This window comes from Vipera berus (genome assembly GCF_964194415.1).
Source record: "Vipera berus genome assembly, chromosome: 1".
Classification (NCBI taxonomy): Eukaryota; Metazoa; Chordata; class Lepidosauria; order Squamata; family Viperidae; genus Vipera; species Vipera berus.
In genome coordinates, this window is record NC_138202.1 from 201,365,337 (window position 1) to 201,382,371 (window position 17,035).

The following is a 17,035-nucleotide window of genomic DNA, read 5'->3' on the forward strand; positions in this document are numbered from 1 at the left end:
TTTGAGGTACTACATCTGGACACACCCAACATTATAGCCCTAAGGTGCTCATTATAATGATGGATCCCTCTGTTCTGCCAAACAGCCTATCTGACAGTTAATGAAAAATGTGTGGGCATTTGTTGGAAGCAGTGCATTAACTGAGAAGTAATAATGAAATCAAAATTGTATTAACCAGTGTATTGTTGATGTGGCCCTTCCTCTCCTGCTTGCTGTAATGGGTAGAAACTCAACTGAGCCACAAAATCGTCCCAAATAATTTCCTGCTCAAGGTTAGAGGTGAAAAAGAGAAACTTGGTTTCTTCCAATGTAGCCAGATCACTGTTTACTCTTTGCACGGAGAAACTAAGGTAACAGGCCAAGCAGCAGGGAATAAAGGAAAAGAGATGTGATTTGAATCCTGCCATTGTGTATATAAAAGGGACGTGGTGGCTCAGTGGGTTAGGACGCTGAGCTTGTCGATCAGAAGATCGGCAGTTTGGCGGGTCGAATCCCGACTGCCGCGTAGCAGAGTGAGCGCCTATTACTTGTCCCAGCTGCTGCCAACCTAGCAGTTCGAAAGCATGTAAAAAGGCAAGTAGAAAAATAGGGACCACTACGGTGGGAAGGTAACAGCGTTCTGTGCGCCTTTGGCATCTAGTCATGCCAGCCACATGACCACGGAGACATCCTCAGAAAAGCGCTGGCATTTTCAGCTTTGAAACGGACATGAGCACTGGCCCCTAGAGTTGGAAACGACTAGCACGCATGTGCGGGGGAACCTTTACCTTTACCTTTTTATTGTGTATATAGCTTTTTCTACTGAGACATGAATGTCAATCTATATAAGCATTTCCATAACAGAAAACATAAAATGTACTAAAGAAATTGTATTATTATATCAGTTCTCGCGCAGACTATGTGACAAGCAATGTAAAATAATGTTAATAGATAAAACAGATAAAATAAATACTTTTTCCCCATATCAAGGAGCCACTTGGCTTTCGATACCTGGAATATACTAAAAAAAAAAAGATTGCATCAGTGGAATTTCATGTGATGGGTTAGAAAATCATCTTCCTTTCCCCTCAATGTGAATAGATATTTTTTTTTAATCCACTCTGGATAATTTTTGATTTAACTTCATTTTGCTTGCATGTGTTGGTAGGAAAATGTTTAGGATCACAGTACCCATTTTCCAGTCATACACCTTCCATTTTCTTTAAAAAATATTTTTAGTATTTTAAATATTCTATTTTGCATACTCTTTTACTATTCTGCAATAAATTCAAATAAATAGAGGAATAAAAGACAACAAGATTACAGCAGAAAGTAGATGTTAATATTTAATCATAGTTCATACATAGCACTCAATTTATTAATAGAAATCCTAATTTATATAATCTTTCCTTATTTGACTAAAATGTGATTCACCCCCTTCCATAGTCAGTATTCAAGTTTTATCAGTCACTTTTTCCATAAAAGCAATTTTTTTGCAGGTTAATTATCCAATGATAGGTTATTCGGAAATTCTCAATTTTGCAGCCGGAATAAGAATATAATTCCTTCCTTCCTTCCTTCCTTCCTTCCTTCCTTCCTTCCTTCCTTCCTTCCTTCCTTCCTTCCTTCCTTCCTTCCTTCTTTTCTTTTTCTTTCCTTTCTTCTTTCTTTCTCTTTCTTTCTTTCTTTCTTTCTCTTTCTTTCTCTTCCTTCCTTCCTTCCTTCCTTCCTTCCTTCCTTCCTTCCTTCCCTACCCATCTCACTATCAAGCAACTGGACATTTTTGTTTACTTTAAATCATCACCCTCAAAAATATATAACTGTGGCACATACTCTACTTATTGTTTAGTTATAATTCTTTGAATATTGTCTTCCAATATGGCATCCCCTTTCAACAACCATCACGTATTCTGATTGCAACCCATCCAACATTTTGATGAATAAGTATAGGCTATTTGTGCTAATCTACTTGGAATTAAATGTGTGATATAATATCTTCCACTGCATCTATTGTATTGAAGCTGATAAAAAAGCACCTGATTTCCAAAGTGTTGTCTATTTTATCTCTTCCATTTGGTTTACTAAATCTGTAACAGTTGTTCATTTTCTCTGTCACCTGAAGGATGATGTTGTAGTGTTTATATCTTATAAACTACAGTAGCTGTTTTGATAATGTAAGTTATTATTATTGTTATCAATAGTAGCTAACGAATTAGAAAAAAATGAAGACATACCAGTTGAAAGAGTGAGACTGATGGAAAGACCAGAAAAGCTGAATATTAATGAAGAATTCTTAGACTGGGATTTATATCAATACTTTAAGCATTTGGCTGAAAGAGGAAACACACAAATACAAGTAAGAGAATTTTCCTAAATTTCTTCCTCCTGACTTGCTTCACATAAGGTCTTAACTTGGTTTTGGCATTAACTCACTTTCTGAATTCACAACTAATCTAATAGGCACAATACAGACAGACAGACAGACAGACAGAAACAACAACAACAACAACAACAACAACAACAACAATAATAATAATAATAATAATAATAATAATAATAAACAAAATACGTACAAACCCAGAATTAAGAAGACAGCAACAATAAGTGCTGCCTATGCAAAGAAGCTGAAGAAACAGTGACCACCTAGTTAACTGCTGCAAGAAGAAGGCACAGACTGGTCACAATTTGCAGGTCAATGGTGAAAGACTGGGAGAGGTTAATATCAAGAGAGGAATATTCCAAGGAAATTCACTATCATTGCTACTATTTGTCATTCCAATGATTCCTCTTTCAACACTACTGAATAAATCAGTCCATGGCTATCAAACATCAAAAACATCTGCCAGACTATCCCTCCTTTACATGGACGGTCTGAAGCAGTATGGAAAAACACCACCTGACATAGAATTGCTGCTCAACACTGTCCTTATGTCAACTGTCTGATTGACGAACTCAAAATCAAGGAATCTTCAAGGCTTTGAAATTCCGTAAAAGATGAATCTTTATTGTGTTCACATCTCAAAACTGAAGAAGCAAAACCAGCTCTGATTTTCCCATGTGAAAATCTGCCTAGTTAACAACAGCTTCCCTTAACCCCCACCCACCCACCCACCAGGGGTTCATCTTGTCCAATCATACATCTTTGGTTTGTTATGGGAATGGTCCACTTTTCCATCAGACACCTATGTTAATGACTTGGCATTCTTGTAGGCTCTCATGGTCCATGGATGGCTCCTTGGACTCCTGTTTCCTCCCTACACTTTCTACCCCTCCCCTCTGTTTCTATGGTAAGTTGAGTAGCGATAGAAGTTAGCTGGCATCTTAGCAATTCAACCTTGACACCATATATACCGCCAAGATATTGCAATGGAGTTTGCAATAACTGAACAAATGTGCCACACTCACCATCAAACATGGAAAAATCATGAAGACTGAAGGACTCAAGATGCCCTACAAAAATAACTTCAAGAATCTGGATGAAGATGATTATTACAAATACAAGGGTATCCTTCAAACTGACAACATGAAGCACATTGAAGTCAAATCAAAGATTAGAGGTGAAAACATCAAGAGAGTGAAGAAACTCAATGGAGGAAATACCATCAAGGCAATCAACACCTGGGCAATTCCAGTCATTAGATACACATTTGGAGTAGTGGACTGGACTCAAGTTAAAAGCAATGGATAGGAAGACAAGAAGAATTATGCACTTCATCCACACAACGATATTGACAGACTCTACCTACTAAGGTAAATATTTGTATATCAAGTGAACCATCTGGATTTATTTAATCTAGTATTAAATTATTTGTTCTTCTTGCTGTCCAAGGTACTCTCAATAGTATTCTCTTTCATGACTGTTCAAAGGTATTCATTTTTCTTTGTTCAGTCTTTTGATAGTCCTACTTTCATAGCTATACTAAATGAATGGGAAGACCCTGGTCTTGATACAACACACCATTTATATTTTGTTTAGATTTGTCATAATCGCTGTTCTGAGAAGTAGGTATTTCTTTATATTATAATCATCATTCCTGTGGGTTTTTGAGCCTAGAAAGATAAATTCTGTTGCCATTTCACTATTTCTTTCCCATTTTAGTTGGATTGGCATTAGCAGGTAACATAATTTTGAAATTGTATTGCTTACAGGTGAGATATGTACAACTGTTTAGTAGTTGTGAGCCTTCTTTGAGATCCTTATTAGTACTGAGTAATAAATTAAACTTGTCTCTTTTTTAATATATTTTATTGAGTTTTAACAATAACATTCTTTAGTGCTTAGTAAATAGTGTGTTGTCTGGGTTCATATATTTTTAAAAAATCAATAATAATTAATTTCTATAGTTCTATAATCAATATATTAATTAATGATATATTTCTTTGATCTTCTATTCTTCCAATAGCATTCTCCTTTTGTCAATATTAAACAAATATAGTTCTTAAAATTTTTGATACATACAAAGTTGTGTATAAACATTTTTCTTGTGTTTGTACAAATAACAGTAACATCAGCATATAACATATTTTCTGATCAGCTTATATTTCAATTGTATTTATAAAAGTCATCTTATTAAGTCACTATTATGTCCTGTTTTCAAGATTCTTATTTAAGCTTAATTTCCCCTCTGTATTCAAACCATTCTTATCAGTCATAATTTCCTCAAAGTTAATAACCTTTAAATATCCAAACTTTTCATTCACATACACCATCCAATATTTTTATGTTTCATATATTATAAAAATACTATACTACATGTATATCAAATGCCACTTACTGTAGGACCCCTTTATATCCATAATTTATCTATTTGTTTAACCATATTCAAACAAGTGTTTAATCATATAGTACTCCATCTGATAAGTCAAATCAAATCTCTTGAATCTAATTCTAGCCTTCTTCTTTTGCCAGGTAGCTTTCCAAGTCAGTGTGTTCAACTTGCCAGGGGATTCTTCCTGCATTTTTGAAAATGTTATTGGGAACAGGAAAGACAAGTTAGATAAGATGTGCATTTTTTTGTGTCCCAAACTTTAATGATTCTCCTGGCTGCTTTAGAGTCCATTTTGTTAAATCTTCTTTCCTATCTTCAAGTTTATTTTGAAGCCCTGAAAAATAAGATATCTTTTCCATTTCCATTGTTGTGGCAAAACCTTGCAAGTTTTCTTTTGTTTGTATTAAACTGTAGTTCTTTTCATCTGTAGCTTCCCTCTTTGGGTCATTGTCCTCTGGTTTGTGTTCTATTATATGGTTTGTTTGTTTGTTTGTTTGTTCATTCTTTGTCGTCATTTTTTAGTTTTTTACTTGTACATTTAGGTTACAAATGTGCTCATTTATGCCATCAAAGTTGTCTTTAATCTCATCATGATTTGAAACCATTGTCATTTGAATCTGTCTCAGCATTTCCTCCTAGAAAATATGTGCCTCATCTTAGAGTATTGCTCCTGTAGATCTCTGATGTTCCAGGCTGGGGCCTTCAGAAGGAGATATTAGGTGTGGTTTCCTGCCACTTTTAGATAGGTACACAACATCCATTTTATCTCTCCCCTCCAGATATTCTTTCACCGGTACCATAGTCTCTGTGTTTAGCCTTTCAAACCAGCCAATCTTAAAGTCCAAATAACCAAATCTTATATAGTTCTTACCTTTATATATGGTTTTTATAATCCAATGTGTTTCCAATTGTCAAAGCACCACTAAAAGCAATATTTTATAACAATTCTTTTGTTCAGGGGGGTCTTACAATTTATCAATAAGCCAAAATTGTAGTCCGGAATGTTTAACCATCCAGTAAAATTCCCCCCTAAAAGATTAGCCAAAAGTCAAGGTTTTTCTTTCTCTGCAAACAATTCTTGGGCTTAAAGAATAGCTCAGTAAGTATTTATAACCCCAGAAGGTCAGCAGTTTTAAAACAAATGAAGTTCTCAATCTGTAAAAGGTGATCCAGTGTATTTTCTTTCCTCTGTTCCCAGCTGTTTTCTATTTGGCTAAGGTTCAAAGGAACAAGTTGTTTTTTTATTTCTGGGCATCTTGCCAATTTCCGAGTCAATGCAGCTGTTGTTCAATGCTCTAAGCCTCCACTAGATGTCAGTAGCTATTCATTTTCCAACTTTTAAAACAAAGAGTTATTTTTTTGTAATTTCATCAATAGTCTTTCAGATGTGAAATCTTAACGGCTTTCTTAATTTTCAGATTTATCCAGACTGTACTATTATTAACTTCATTTCAATATATTTCTGTCCCCCACAAAAATTAAATTGCCTCTTCCATCTATGGAAGGGTGGGGGTGATCTTCTTGGGGATCTTTTCCAGGAAATCAGTTACAAAATAGAAGAGAGAATATCGCTACAGCACTGCCAATAACATTCTGCAAGACTTTAAACAATTCTGCTGATATTTCATCAATCTCTGCAGCTTTATGATTAACAGTGTTTTCTAGAGCATATTTAAATTTCCAAGTTTCGGGGAGCATACTTTCATACATAGCAGTGCTTTTGGTTTCTTTTTTGTGATAATTCTTTTTGGTTTCTTTATTTTTCCATGAAGTTTTTTTCTTTAGGGCTTGTGTCTAGACATTATCTTTAACACTTATATGCTAGTTATGATGACCACTCCATTTATTCAGAATTATATCCTGATTGTAAACATCCATTTGGTTGTTTTGGCAGTAAACTGGAGTGAATTGATATTTGCATCTCAGGGGAGCATATTTAACCTGATACTTTGTCTGTGACCTGCCCATTATAGGTATTATTTTTTTCTGAAGTAAGCATTTCTACTTATGTACTTCATAATGTCATTGGACTATGTAAAGCCCTTCAAACTTTACAAGGTAATGATCCATAAGAGATTACTTAGTATAATTGCAGGATATAATTGCTATGGAGATACCATATTTCCATACAGTTCTCCAAGATCTTATTCTTTTGCCATTTGATATAATTCATTCACTTTACATACCAACAATTCATTTTTTCCAGATGTATCTTGGTAAGCTGCATTTTGAGGGAAGAAGAGGACTAGAAAAAGACCATGCTGTATGTATATTCAGATTTCCATTAACATTCATTAATATGAACATTCCCAATTTTCAAAATGTTTAAAAAGATGCTTTTTTAATCCCAGTAGCCTAACGATAGATTAAAACTCCAAGAACTCCCATCTAAAGGCTATCCTGGTTAAACATTTGTAATGGGTAGTAGTTAAAATGCAGCAAACATGTACGGTATACAGGTTCTTTTAAATTCCTGTATGTTCCAAACGTAGCTGAAAGGCTGATGCTAATTATTTTCAAAGGAAATAGAAATGATGGCAATGTGGGAATTTCATCAGCATTATCTGAGAAGAATAAAGCTTAGCTTCTCTTTTGGATCCCACCTCAGATTTAAATGCTAGGAAACATTGGGCTTTCATTTTCCCATCATATTTCAAGTTGAGTTTTTCAAAAGGAAACTGGATTTCCTAAAATTGGGAGAGAGAAAAAAAAATCTCAGAACCAAATCCCAACTCTCTTAATTTCACGAACAGATCCAAGCGCATAAGTAAAGTCTGAAGCCGCAGAATTACAGTATTGTCAGTTTTAGAATCAGCGTGGGATTATTCTGACCTTGCAGTACTTTCTGATAAATCATTAAAAACTACTGCCAGAGAAGATACATTGTTTTCAAGAACTTTTTTTAAAAAAATTCTTTTAATTTCTCATTCCCCCCTTTTTCTCTTTCCCTTTGTATATGAAATAATAATAATAATAAAATCGTAAAAGCCCAAATTAGAAAGTACATTGTTATAGAAATGCTAACTTTTCCTTACTATTTTTCATCAGAAAGCTTTCTACTACTTCCTAAAAGCGGCAAAGGCAGGGAATGCAGCTGGGATGGCATTCGTTGGAAAGGTACATGTAGTCTTTCCTGAGTTCACTTTGGACTCATATTATTTTCTATTCCTTCCTGTAAATAAAACTAGGTCAGACCGAAAATACAAAAAAAAAAAAAAGGAACGGCGCATAACAGTTTCTTTGGGAATTTTCGCTGAGGTATTCTACATCCATCAGCTAAACTGTGTCCTTTTAATATATGCAGATGTATTTAGATGGAAGTACTGTGACTCAGAATAATGTTACTGCTTTGAAGTTCTTCACCAAGGCAGCAGAAAAGGTAATGTACTAATTTTTAAATATATTTTTGCTTGGACTTCGCATGGATTTCAAGGAACTTGTAGAAATGTTCATTTAATTTAGCTAGGGAGTCTTGCAGGGTAAGAAAGAGAAATATGAAATTGTATGTAAGTGTAGCACTTCTATACTGACATAATGAGCACACAGTTGAACATATAATACCATACCAATAATCATATTGGACATACATAATACATATGGATAAAAATAATACTGAGATTAAATCTTGATGCTTTTGGACCAGAAATGGATTGATATTCATCAAGGCAAATATTGTGGAAGGTAGAAATATTTAAAATCACTTAGTACTTGTCAGTTTTATTGATGAAGATTATTGATATGTCTAAATGGAACTATCTCTCATATTCTTTAGGATAATTCTGTTGGATTCTGGGGGCTTGGTATCCTATATTTAAAAGGTAGAGGTGTCCCACTGGTAAGTCTTAATTTCATTAAGCCTTTTTCATATCCTACATATTAATGAGTAAAATCATGTGGGAAAAATCAATCTAATGTAGGGTAATATCCCATAAGAGTTCAAAAACAGTCAACATGTGCAGACTTTGAATGTAGGACTGAATCCTGTTTTCTAATAATTTGGTATTAAATAATTTTTGAGGCATTGATGAAGCAATAAAAAACTAGAGAAGAATTACAACTCTGCTTTCAATCATCAAAGTTTATTTACTTTTCAGAATTACACTGAAGCTTTTTGGTACTTTCAAAAAGCAGCTGAGAAAGGATATGACGATGCCCAATTTCAGCTAGGAGTCATGTATTATAGTAAGTCCTAAATCCATCCATCCTTCCTTCCTTCCTTCCTTCCTCCCTCACTCACTCACTCCCTCCCTCTTTCCTACTGAAAATCCAAAACTCCCAAATTAAACTTTGTTTCAGATGGTTTAGGAGTGAGAAGAGATTTTAAACTTGCCTACAAATATTTTTACTTGGCATTTGAAAATGGCCATCTCCTTGCAATATACTATTTGGCTCAGATGTATGCTGAAGGAACTGGAGTGTTTAAATCATGTCAAAATGCAGTGGAAGTAAGTAGCTGCAACCATCTGCTTAAGATAATCACAATATCCTTACAAGTAATTGAATCAATAGCTGTTGTCATGTTATCCTCTTACTGTCCTGTATCGGTATTGGAGGGAGGGGGGAGGGATCTCACCCACATACGATTATTTGAATAAACACTATTCAACAAAATGAGATTATTCTAACAAGATCCAAGTAGCTGAAAGATGCTTGTGGATGTAGGGAGAATCCTTCCTTCCAAATTTAACCCTGAAATGTTCTGCCTTGAATTGTTGTATGGTGTCTAATGCACTGTTCAGGAACAGGAACACCAAAGACTACAGAAATCAGGGTAAAGATATTTACACTGTGCATCTGTATTTGAAAATAAGTCCCATTGGGTGACTTCCAACTTGCACAGATCTCTTTTATAGGCGTACTATAGGAAGGGACATCTATTTTTAAGCTGCTTCCTTTATCACCTCCATAATTTTCATTTGGGGGTGGGAAGGCTCTACTACTGGACTGAAATATTATTTGAGAGAATATCTATTGACAGTACTTGTAGTTTTTCTTTTAAAGAGTAACATTCAGTTCATGCAGTGACATTCCCCACCCCCTCTCCTAAGAACAGATAATGGTTGGTCATTCACTACCCGGAAGATGACTCTCCCTTTTTAAAGCCGCTATGGCTTTATTCTGCTTAAGTTGTATAGTCATCTTTCACTTGGTTTTGGGGGGGGGGCTTAGTTGTATTGAACTTCCATTGATCTGTGATAGTCATAATTTATTCAATGTTACATCACATAATATTTTTAGTATTTTTTAAAAGTAGCTAATATAAAACTAAGTATAGCAATAGCACTTAGACTTATATACCACTTCACAGTGCTTTGCAGTCTTTTCCAAGTGGTTTACAGAGTCAGCATATTGCCCCCAACAGTCTGGGTCCTCACTTTACTGACTTTGGAAGGATGGAAGGCTGAGTCAACCTTGAACCGTTCATAATCGAACTCCTGGAGTGAGCAGTGAGTTAGCCTGCAGTACTGCATTCTAACCACTGTGCCACCACAGCTCAGTATCAAAAGCAAGCCTTTTTTAACTTTAGTTTTTCAGTGCTGTGTAGCGATGATCTTGGATCAGAATGTAATTGTACGTTCGAATGAATCTGGGAGATAGGAAGAACCGATCTGATGATCTGATAAACAAAATCTGAATCTGAAGTAGAGATGGGGATGGAGAAAGCCTCTTAGAAGGGAACCCTTCCCTAGTTTTTAAAAGACTAAACGTGAGGGAGAGAGGAGGGGTGTTTTCAGACTTGCAACATTACCTTACAATAAAGGTAATGTTAATATCCTTGGTGCTTCTTGTCTGAACTACCTTGAAGGACTGAAACAAAGACACCTTCACTCGAATCTACCCTTCCAGTGTAACACTTCCAATAGATCATCACTCTTTTTCCCCCAGTATAACTATTTGTAAAGTGGGGTATATACCTTTTATTCGATCTCAAGGTCACTGCAAGAAAGGTAGTACATAAACATGAAATTTGTTAATCAAAACAGGGGATACCAAATACTCCAATCATTATTTGCTGGTTTTTAATAGCTTTCTTTGTGCTCCTCAGCTTTATAAAACTGTATGTGAGCTAGGACAATGGTCAGAAATGTTCCGGACAGCATACTTTGCTTACCAGTCTGGTAATATAGACTCATCTCTTGTTCAATATGCCTATCTAGCTGAAATGGGCTATGAAGAAGCTCAGGTTAATTCAGCTTACATCATCGAATCTGGTAAGGGAAAATCCTATTAAGCTCATTCTTGCATTCTGCAATAGAAGGACTGCATTAAGATGTGTGATGCCACAATTTTGTTACAGAAAAAGTTAAACTTCTACATAAAAATCAAGTGTACCCATTGGCTCTTCTCTTATGGAAGCAAGCTGCAAGTCAAGGTATGAACAAAGTTAAAAGCAATCTTCTTTTATTAACATAATTTCCTCTCTTTGTGCTTTTACAGCTAAGTAGCAAGAAACGATTACAGAATACAGAATAACAGAGTTGGACTAGAAGACTTGGAGGTCTTCTACTCCAACTCCCTGCTCAGGCAGGAAACCCTATACCATTTTAGACAAATGGTTGTCCAATCTCTTCTTAAAAACCTCCAGTGACTATTCACAACTTCTGGAGGCAGATTGTTCCACTGATCAATTGTTTTAATTGTCAGGAAATTTCTTCTTACTTCTAGGTTGCTTCTCTCTTTGGTTCGCTTCCATCCGTTGCTTCTTGTCCTGCCTTGAGGTGCTTTGGAGAATAGCTTGACCCCCTCTTCTTTGTGGCAGCTCCTGAGATATTGGAACACTGCTATCATGTCATCCCCCTCATCCTTCTCTTCATTAAACTAGACATACCCAGTTCCAGCAACCGTTCCCTATATGTTTTAGCCTCCAGCCCCCTAATCATCTTTTGTACTCTTACGTTAGTTATGTTATTATGTAAAGCCGCCCCAAAGAAACATGTAGTATTTTGGATACAGAATATGCAGACAACACTAAAATATTATTAAGATGGCATTTTCTTAGACACTCATTTTATATTAAATGTTATGTTTGTCTGTTTCTGTTTTGAGTCTGCCCAACTCTGTAGTGAGTCTAGGCTGCTTAGAGATAACAATTAAATGAAAACAAAATCCAGCAAGAAGAAAAAGGAGACAATATTAAAAACCAACAATATGCCTATTTGGGGTTTGTTCTCTGCTCTTTTTTGTTTGTTTTTGTTTGGCCTATTTTCATGATTACACCATTTTAACCAACGGTTGAAATCAGTTCAGGGGGGAAAAACACAGTACCAGTCAATTTTCACTTAATGACTTTCTTATAGCCTCCCATTTTATTTTTAGTATGCAGAAGATAGCTTTAAAAGCTTTAAATTGCTTTACTTTGTTGTTGTTTCATGCAAGTCATTTCATTCTATCAGGAAAAAAAGAATGTTTTGTTTGTTAGAGAAAGTTATTTGTTCAGTTCCTTGACCTGCCTCTTTGTGAGTGTTCAGAGCACAAAAATAAACTCATGGGAGAGTGAAGACTTAGCTATGCACCTTTCATTCCTGCTCAAGTACAGCAACTATAGTATGTCTCTTCCTTTTCTGTGCCCTGATGGTGACTAGATTTTGTAGAAGTTAAGCAGACAAGTGCTATCAACCTGCCAGACTCTCTTAGACTTAATTTATAGCCTGCTTTGAAGAAGGAGATGGTAAACCACTTCCACATTATTGCCAAGAGATTTCATGGTTATTTCCATGTAATCAAGAGATGTCCAGCTCAAAGTGAGGAACCCATTACTTTTCTATTATCAGAGAGAGTCAGAGTTCATTTTCCCCCCTAATGGACTAGAACATTTTGCAAAGTGTTCTCTGGCTAATAGGTTTTATATTAATAATATTGCTTTAGAGTTTGATCATAAAATAGAGTAATGCTGGATGATAACAACCAAATCATTTCTCATTTATAAAATAGATAAAATCCCCTGTCCACTCAATGTATATTCTGTGAATTGCAAATGGTAAAAGATGGTCTCCTTTACATAAATGAGTTGAATTCTGTCTAGTTACTGACCAAAACTATCATACAGATTAAAATAGTTGTACTTTATGAAATAAGATTATTTTTTCATGTAATGGCAAATTCTGTTGAAAGTTTACAACATAAATATAATTTAATTACTCTGCTGTCAGCTGCTTTGAAAGTTTTATTATGGAATTCCTAACATTTTCAGAAATCAAATAAGATGTTTGAGGACTTTATAGATTTAAATGGAATTGAATTTTATGCAAGGAGAGACAGTAAGTCAATTCTACTCCCTATCAAAAATTCCATCTTGATAAGAAACCATTAAGATTATAAGATCAGCAGGCAACCTTAAACTGGTTCTCACCTTCTGATTCTGAGGTCTCTTTGTTGGCACATTGCAGAGAACCTCTTCCTAAGTTGCTTCCAAACCATGAAATACACTGATAGTCAGGAAATAGACTCAGTCCGTTTTTTTGTCTGTTTAATTTAATTTAATATTTAATATTTGCATTTGTATACCGCCCTTTCCCTGAGGACTCAGGGCGGTTTACAGGGAATTAAAATCAAAACATACAAAAGTTAAAACCAATTTAAAAAGCATTAAATTCACCCTGTACATTAAAACCCCAGTTAAAATTTTCCCCTCAGCCTGGGCCCGAGAGCTCAAAGAGCCAGGTCTTCAGGCCCCGGCGGAATGATCGGAGGTCGGGAGCAGTCCTCAGCTCTACTGGCAGCTGGTTCCAGAGGGCAGGCGCTCCCACTGAGAAGGCCCTATCCCTGGGTGTCACCCGCCGGCAATCTCTCACCGGCGGAACCCTGAGCAGACCCTCCCTGTGGGAGCGCACTGGGCGAAGGGCGTTTGATGCCGGCAGCAGGTGTTCCCTGTTTAGACAAGCTCTTAGGGATAATTAGGAAGATATTCACTGTTTTATATTTTAAGTGTTTGTTTTATGTCTTTAGCTGTCTTCAAACCCCTGTAGATGGAAAGGTAGAATATAAATACTTTAAAATACCCATGTAGGATATATGTTTGTATTTTCCCAAGATTCTTCAAAAGATAGTGGAAAATTATGATTCTGAAAAGCTTATTGCCATCATTTCAAGACTGTAGATAATGTGCAGGATACACAATAAAATCATCATCAGCATCATCTTTATCCCTTCCATGTATTTGTTTTACAGGTAATGAATTCGCCAGAATTAAAATTGGAGATTATTACTTCTATGGCTTTGGAACAACAAAAGACTATGCTTTAGCAGTAACCTATTATACTCTTGCTGTATTTCAACACAATGCTGAAGCCATGTTCAATCTGGCATACATGTATGAACATGGTTTAGGTGTTTCCCAGGTAAAGTAATCTAGCCCTGAGGTGGTTTCAAACACTAATGTTAATATTTATTGTAAACATTCTAGTAAATTAATACAAAACAAAACAATTTCTAATGCAATAGGATGAGCTTTAATCAGTTGAAAACCAAATGGCTATTTTTCTAAGTTAAAATGTTAATGATAACTTGTTGACTAAAGAACATGTAAAGCATTAAGAAATAAGTGGACCATGACATCTGCTAGCTCAGTTATAAAATACAGATTAGTAGATTGTAGAGTATAAATCAGATTTATTTTGTCATGGAGAACTGAAAATTCAGAAAAACCCTCCCCCCACTAATGTATTGAACTCTGATCTCCATCATTTTCACCCTGCGCTTTTTAGGCATGTTAGCTGGGAATTATGGAAACTATAGACTAATATATCCAGTATTTTGGAAGAGCGCTAGTTGAGAAAATGCTTAAGACCAGCCCACAACATTTTGCAGCCTACTCCACAAGTGAATAGGCATCATATCCAGACTTGGACAAGTTATTTGGCACTACAGTAACTTACAATTCAAGGCTTTTTCATGGTGCCTAAAATGTGTTGCCTGAGTATAGTGTTTCATTCTGTGCAGAAGCATTTTTCCCTCCCACACAGGAATCTCTATGTTGTGTCCTGAGATTGTAAAGAATGGATATCAGCAATGGGAAAGCCATCACACAAATGAGAATATCAGTTGTAGGGCTTTGGCTCTTGATTTCTTTATCTAAGCCATGTCTAGAAAATAACAATAGAATCCAAGTAATTAATGTTTCATAACTAGAACCTTCTGCTAATTTTTTTCAACATGAAACATGTTAAGATCTTTGGTTCATATCCAATACCAGGGGTAGGCAACCTTGGCTCTTTTATGACTCATGGACTTTAACTCCCAGAATTCCTGAGTCAGCATAGCAGACTCAGGAATTCTGGGAATTGAATTCCATGAGTCATAAAAGAGCCGCGGTTGCCTATCCCTGTCCAATACTGTCTCTTCAGGACATTCAAGCAAAATGACTCTAAAAAAGTTCTACAATTATGTTCTTTCTAGAAAATACACGCATATGTCTATATAGAAGTAAACCTGACTAAGATTAGTTGCAGTTTCCAGTAGCTGTATTTAACCAAAGCAAATTGCTATTTTTAGAAATTATTTTTTATGTTTAGGATATACATTTAGCTAGAAGATGGTATGACCTGGCAGCTGAAATCACCCCAGATGCTGTCGTGCCAGTGTTCCTAGCATATGTAAAACTCGAGACTATGCATGCGCTTACATATCTGCCACTTCTCAATGTAAGTCTGATTTATATAAATTCAGTCTGTTCTAATAATGTTAGCTGTATGACCGTCAGTTCAAAACTCCAGAGAAATACTGGATTTAGCTGTTTAGTTTTTTGTATATTTTGATGTCATTTAGTGACTGTCCAGATCATTGAAGTCCAGATCTAGCAGCCTTAGCTGTTCCAGAATACTTTCTTTATGAAACAGCTGTTGCTTTACATTTATAATACTTGTGGTTTTTAAAGCAAGGTTGCTATTAAACAAATGATGCTGGTTATTTTAAGTGTTAAATGTCAAAACTGGACTGGAGGCTAGAACATATAGGGAACGGTTGCTGGAATTGGGTATGTGTAGTTTAACGAAGAGAAGGGTGAGGGGTGACATGATAGCAGTGTTCCAATATCTCAGGGGTTGCCACAAAGAAGAGGGAGTCAAGCTATTCTCCTGAAGGCAGGACAAGAAGCACCTGAAGGCACCTGAAGGCAGGACAAGAAGCAAAGGATGGAAACTAGTCAAGGAAATAAGCAACCTAGAACTAAGGAGAAATTTCCTGACAATTAGAACAATTGATCAGTGGAACATCCTGCCTCCAGAAGTGGTGAATGCTCCAACACTGGAAGTTTTTAAGAGGACACTGGACAGCCATTTGTCTGAAATGGTATAGGGTTTCCTGCCTGAGCAGGGGGTTGGACTAGATGACCTCCAAGGTCCCTTCCAACTTATTATTATTATTATAAAACTGAGATATATTGCAAATAATATTGCCACCGCAGATAACAAAACTGCAGATAATCTCAAAAAAGTATTTGGCATGTATGCTAACATCCACCAGCTGTGTTGAACATGTGTAAAAACCAAACTGAAACCTACAGATAGGCGAAAACCTTTCCTGTGTACTAGGACAACAAAAGCTCAAGAAATCTGCATTCCAAATCTGTATGGCTGTGGCTGTATGATTACTGTATTACCACCTACTCATACTAGCAGAATTTCATTGTTTACTAATAAAAAAATAACATTCAGGAAATATGCATATTAGTTTTTAATATTAATATGGCCTCTCTTGCTAGTAGCATTACTCACCATATAAAGAGTTGATAGACTGTTAGACATTATTGTTTAATGTTAACCCAATGTGTCAGATTGTTGTCAAAACAACAAGCAATGATGCTTTTACTGTTTCTGTTAGATGCCCAATAAAAGAAAGGCAAGCAAGGAAGTTAGCATTTATACTACATTATACTGAAGGGGATCATATGAAAGATCAAGCAAGGCTTTAACAATTCATTAACACCTTTAATTAATAAATAAATTTAGAGTGTTAAAGGAAAACAAAGAAATGGAGATTGTTCCGGGCATAAGCAATAACTTCAAGAAAGGTGGTTGGTACATGAAAGCACAGAGGATGTCAATGTCAGTGGCAAATTACACAGAATATAAAGAATGATTACGGGGAGAGAATATTGTCAAATTCATATTGCAAAAATTGCCTTTAACACATTTCCTTATCTGGGTTTCTTGCGTGGATTTGTTGTTATGGTTTGTAGACCGTGATTTATCTAGTGCATTGTGCAACATTCGTAAGCATGGTTTAGCAAACCATGATTTTGTATTATGCTAAGCCAGTAACAGAAAGATATCTGTGGAGTCACTGGAGTG

At 35.8% G+C, this 17,035-nt stretch overlaps 1 protein-coding gene across 1 annotated transcript in view; it reads left to right on the forward strand.

The window, feature by feature from the left end:
* SEL1L2 (SEL1L2 adaptor subunit of SYVN1 ubiquitin ligase) overlaps positions 1–17,035 on the forward strand; it is a gene marked incomplete at both ends in the record, with an annotated part of 32,369 nt that overhangs the window by 14,430 nt on the left and 904 nt on the right. The window contains 10 exon segments of the mRNA XM_081343336.1: positions 2,181–2,335; positions 6,955–7,011; positions 7,797–8,055; positions 8,057–8,127; positions 8,521–8,583; positions 8,843–8,930; positions 9,045–9,193; positions 10,795–10,960; positions 13,917–14,086; positions 15,260–15,388. Coding sequence (XP_081199462.1) covers positions 2,181–2,335; positions 6,955–7,011; positions 7,797–8,055; positions 8,057–8,127; positions 8,521–8,583; positions 8,843–8,930; positions 9,045–9,193; positions 10,795–10,960; positions 13,917–14,086; positions 15,260–15,388 — 1,307 coding nt within the window.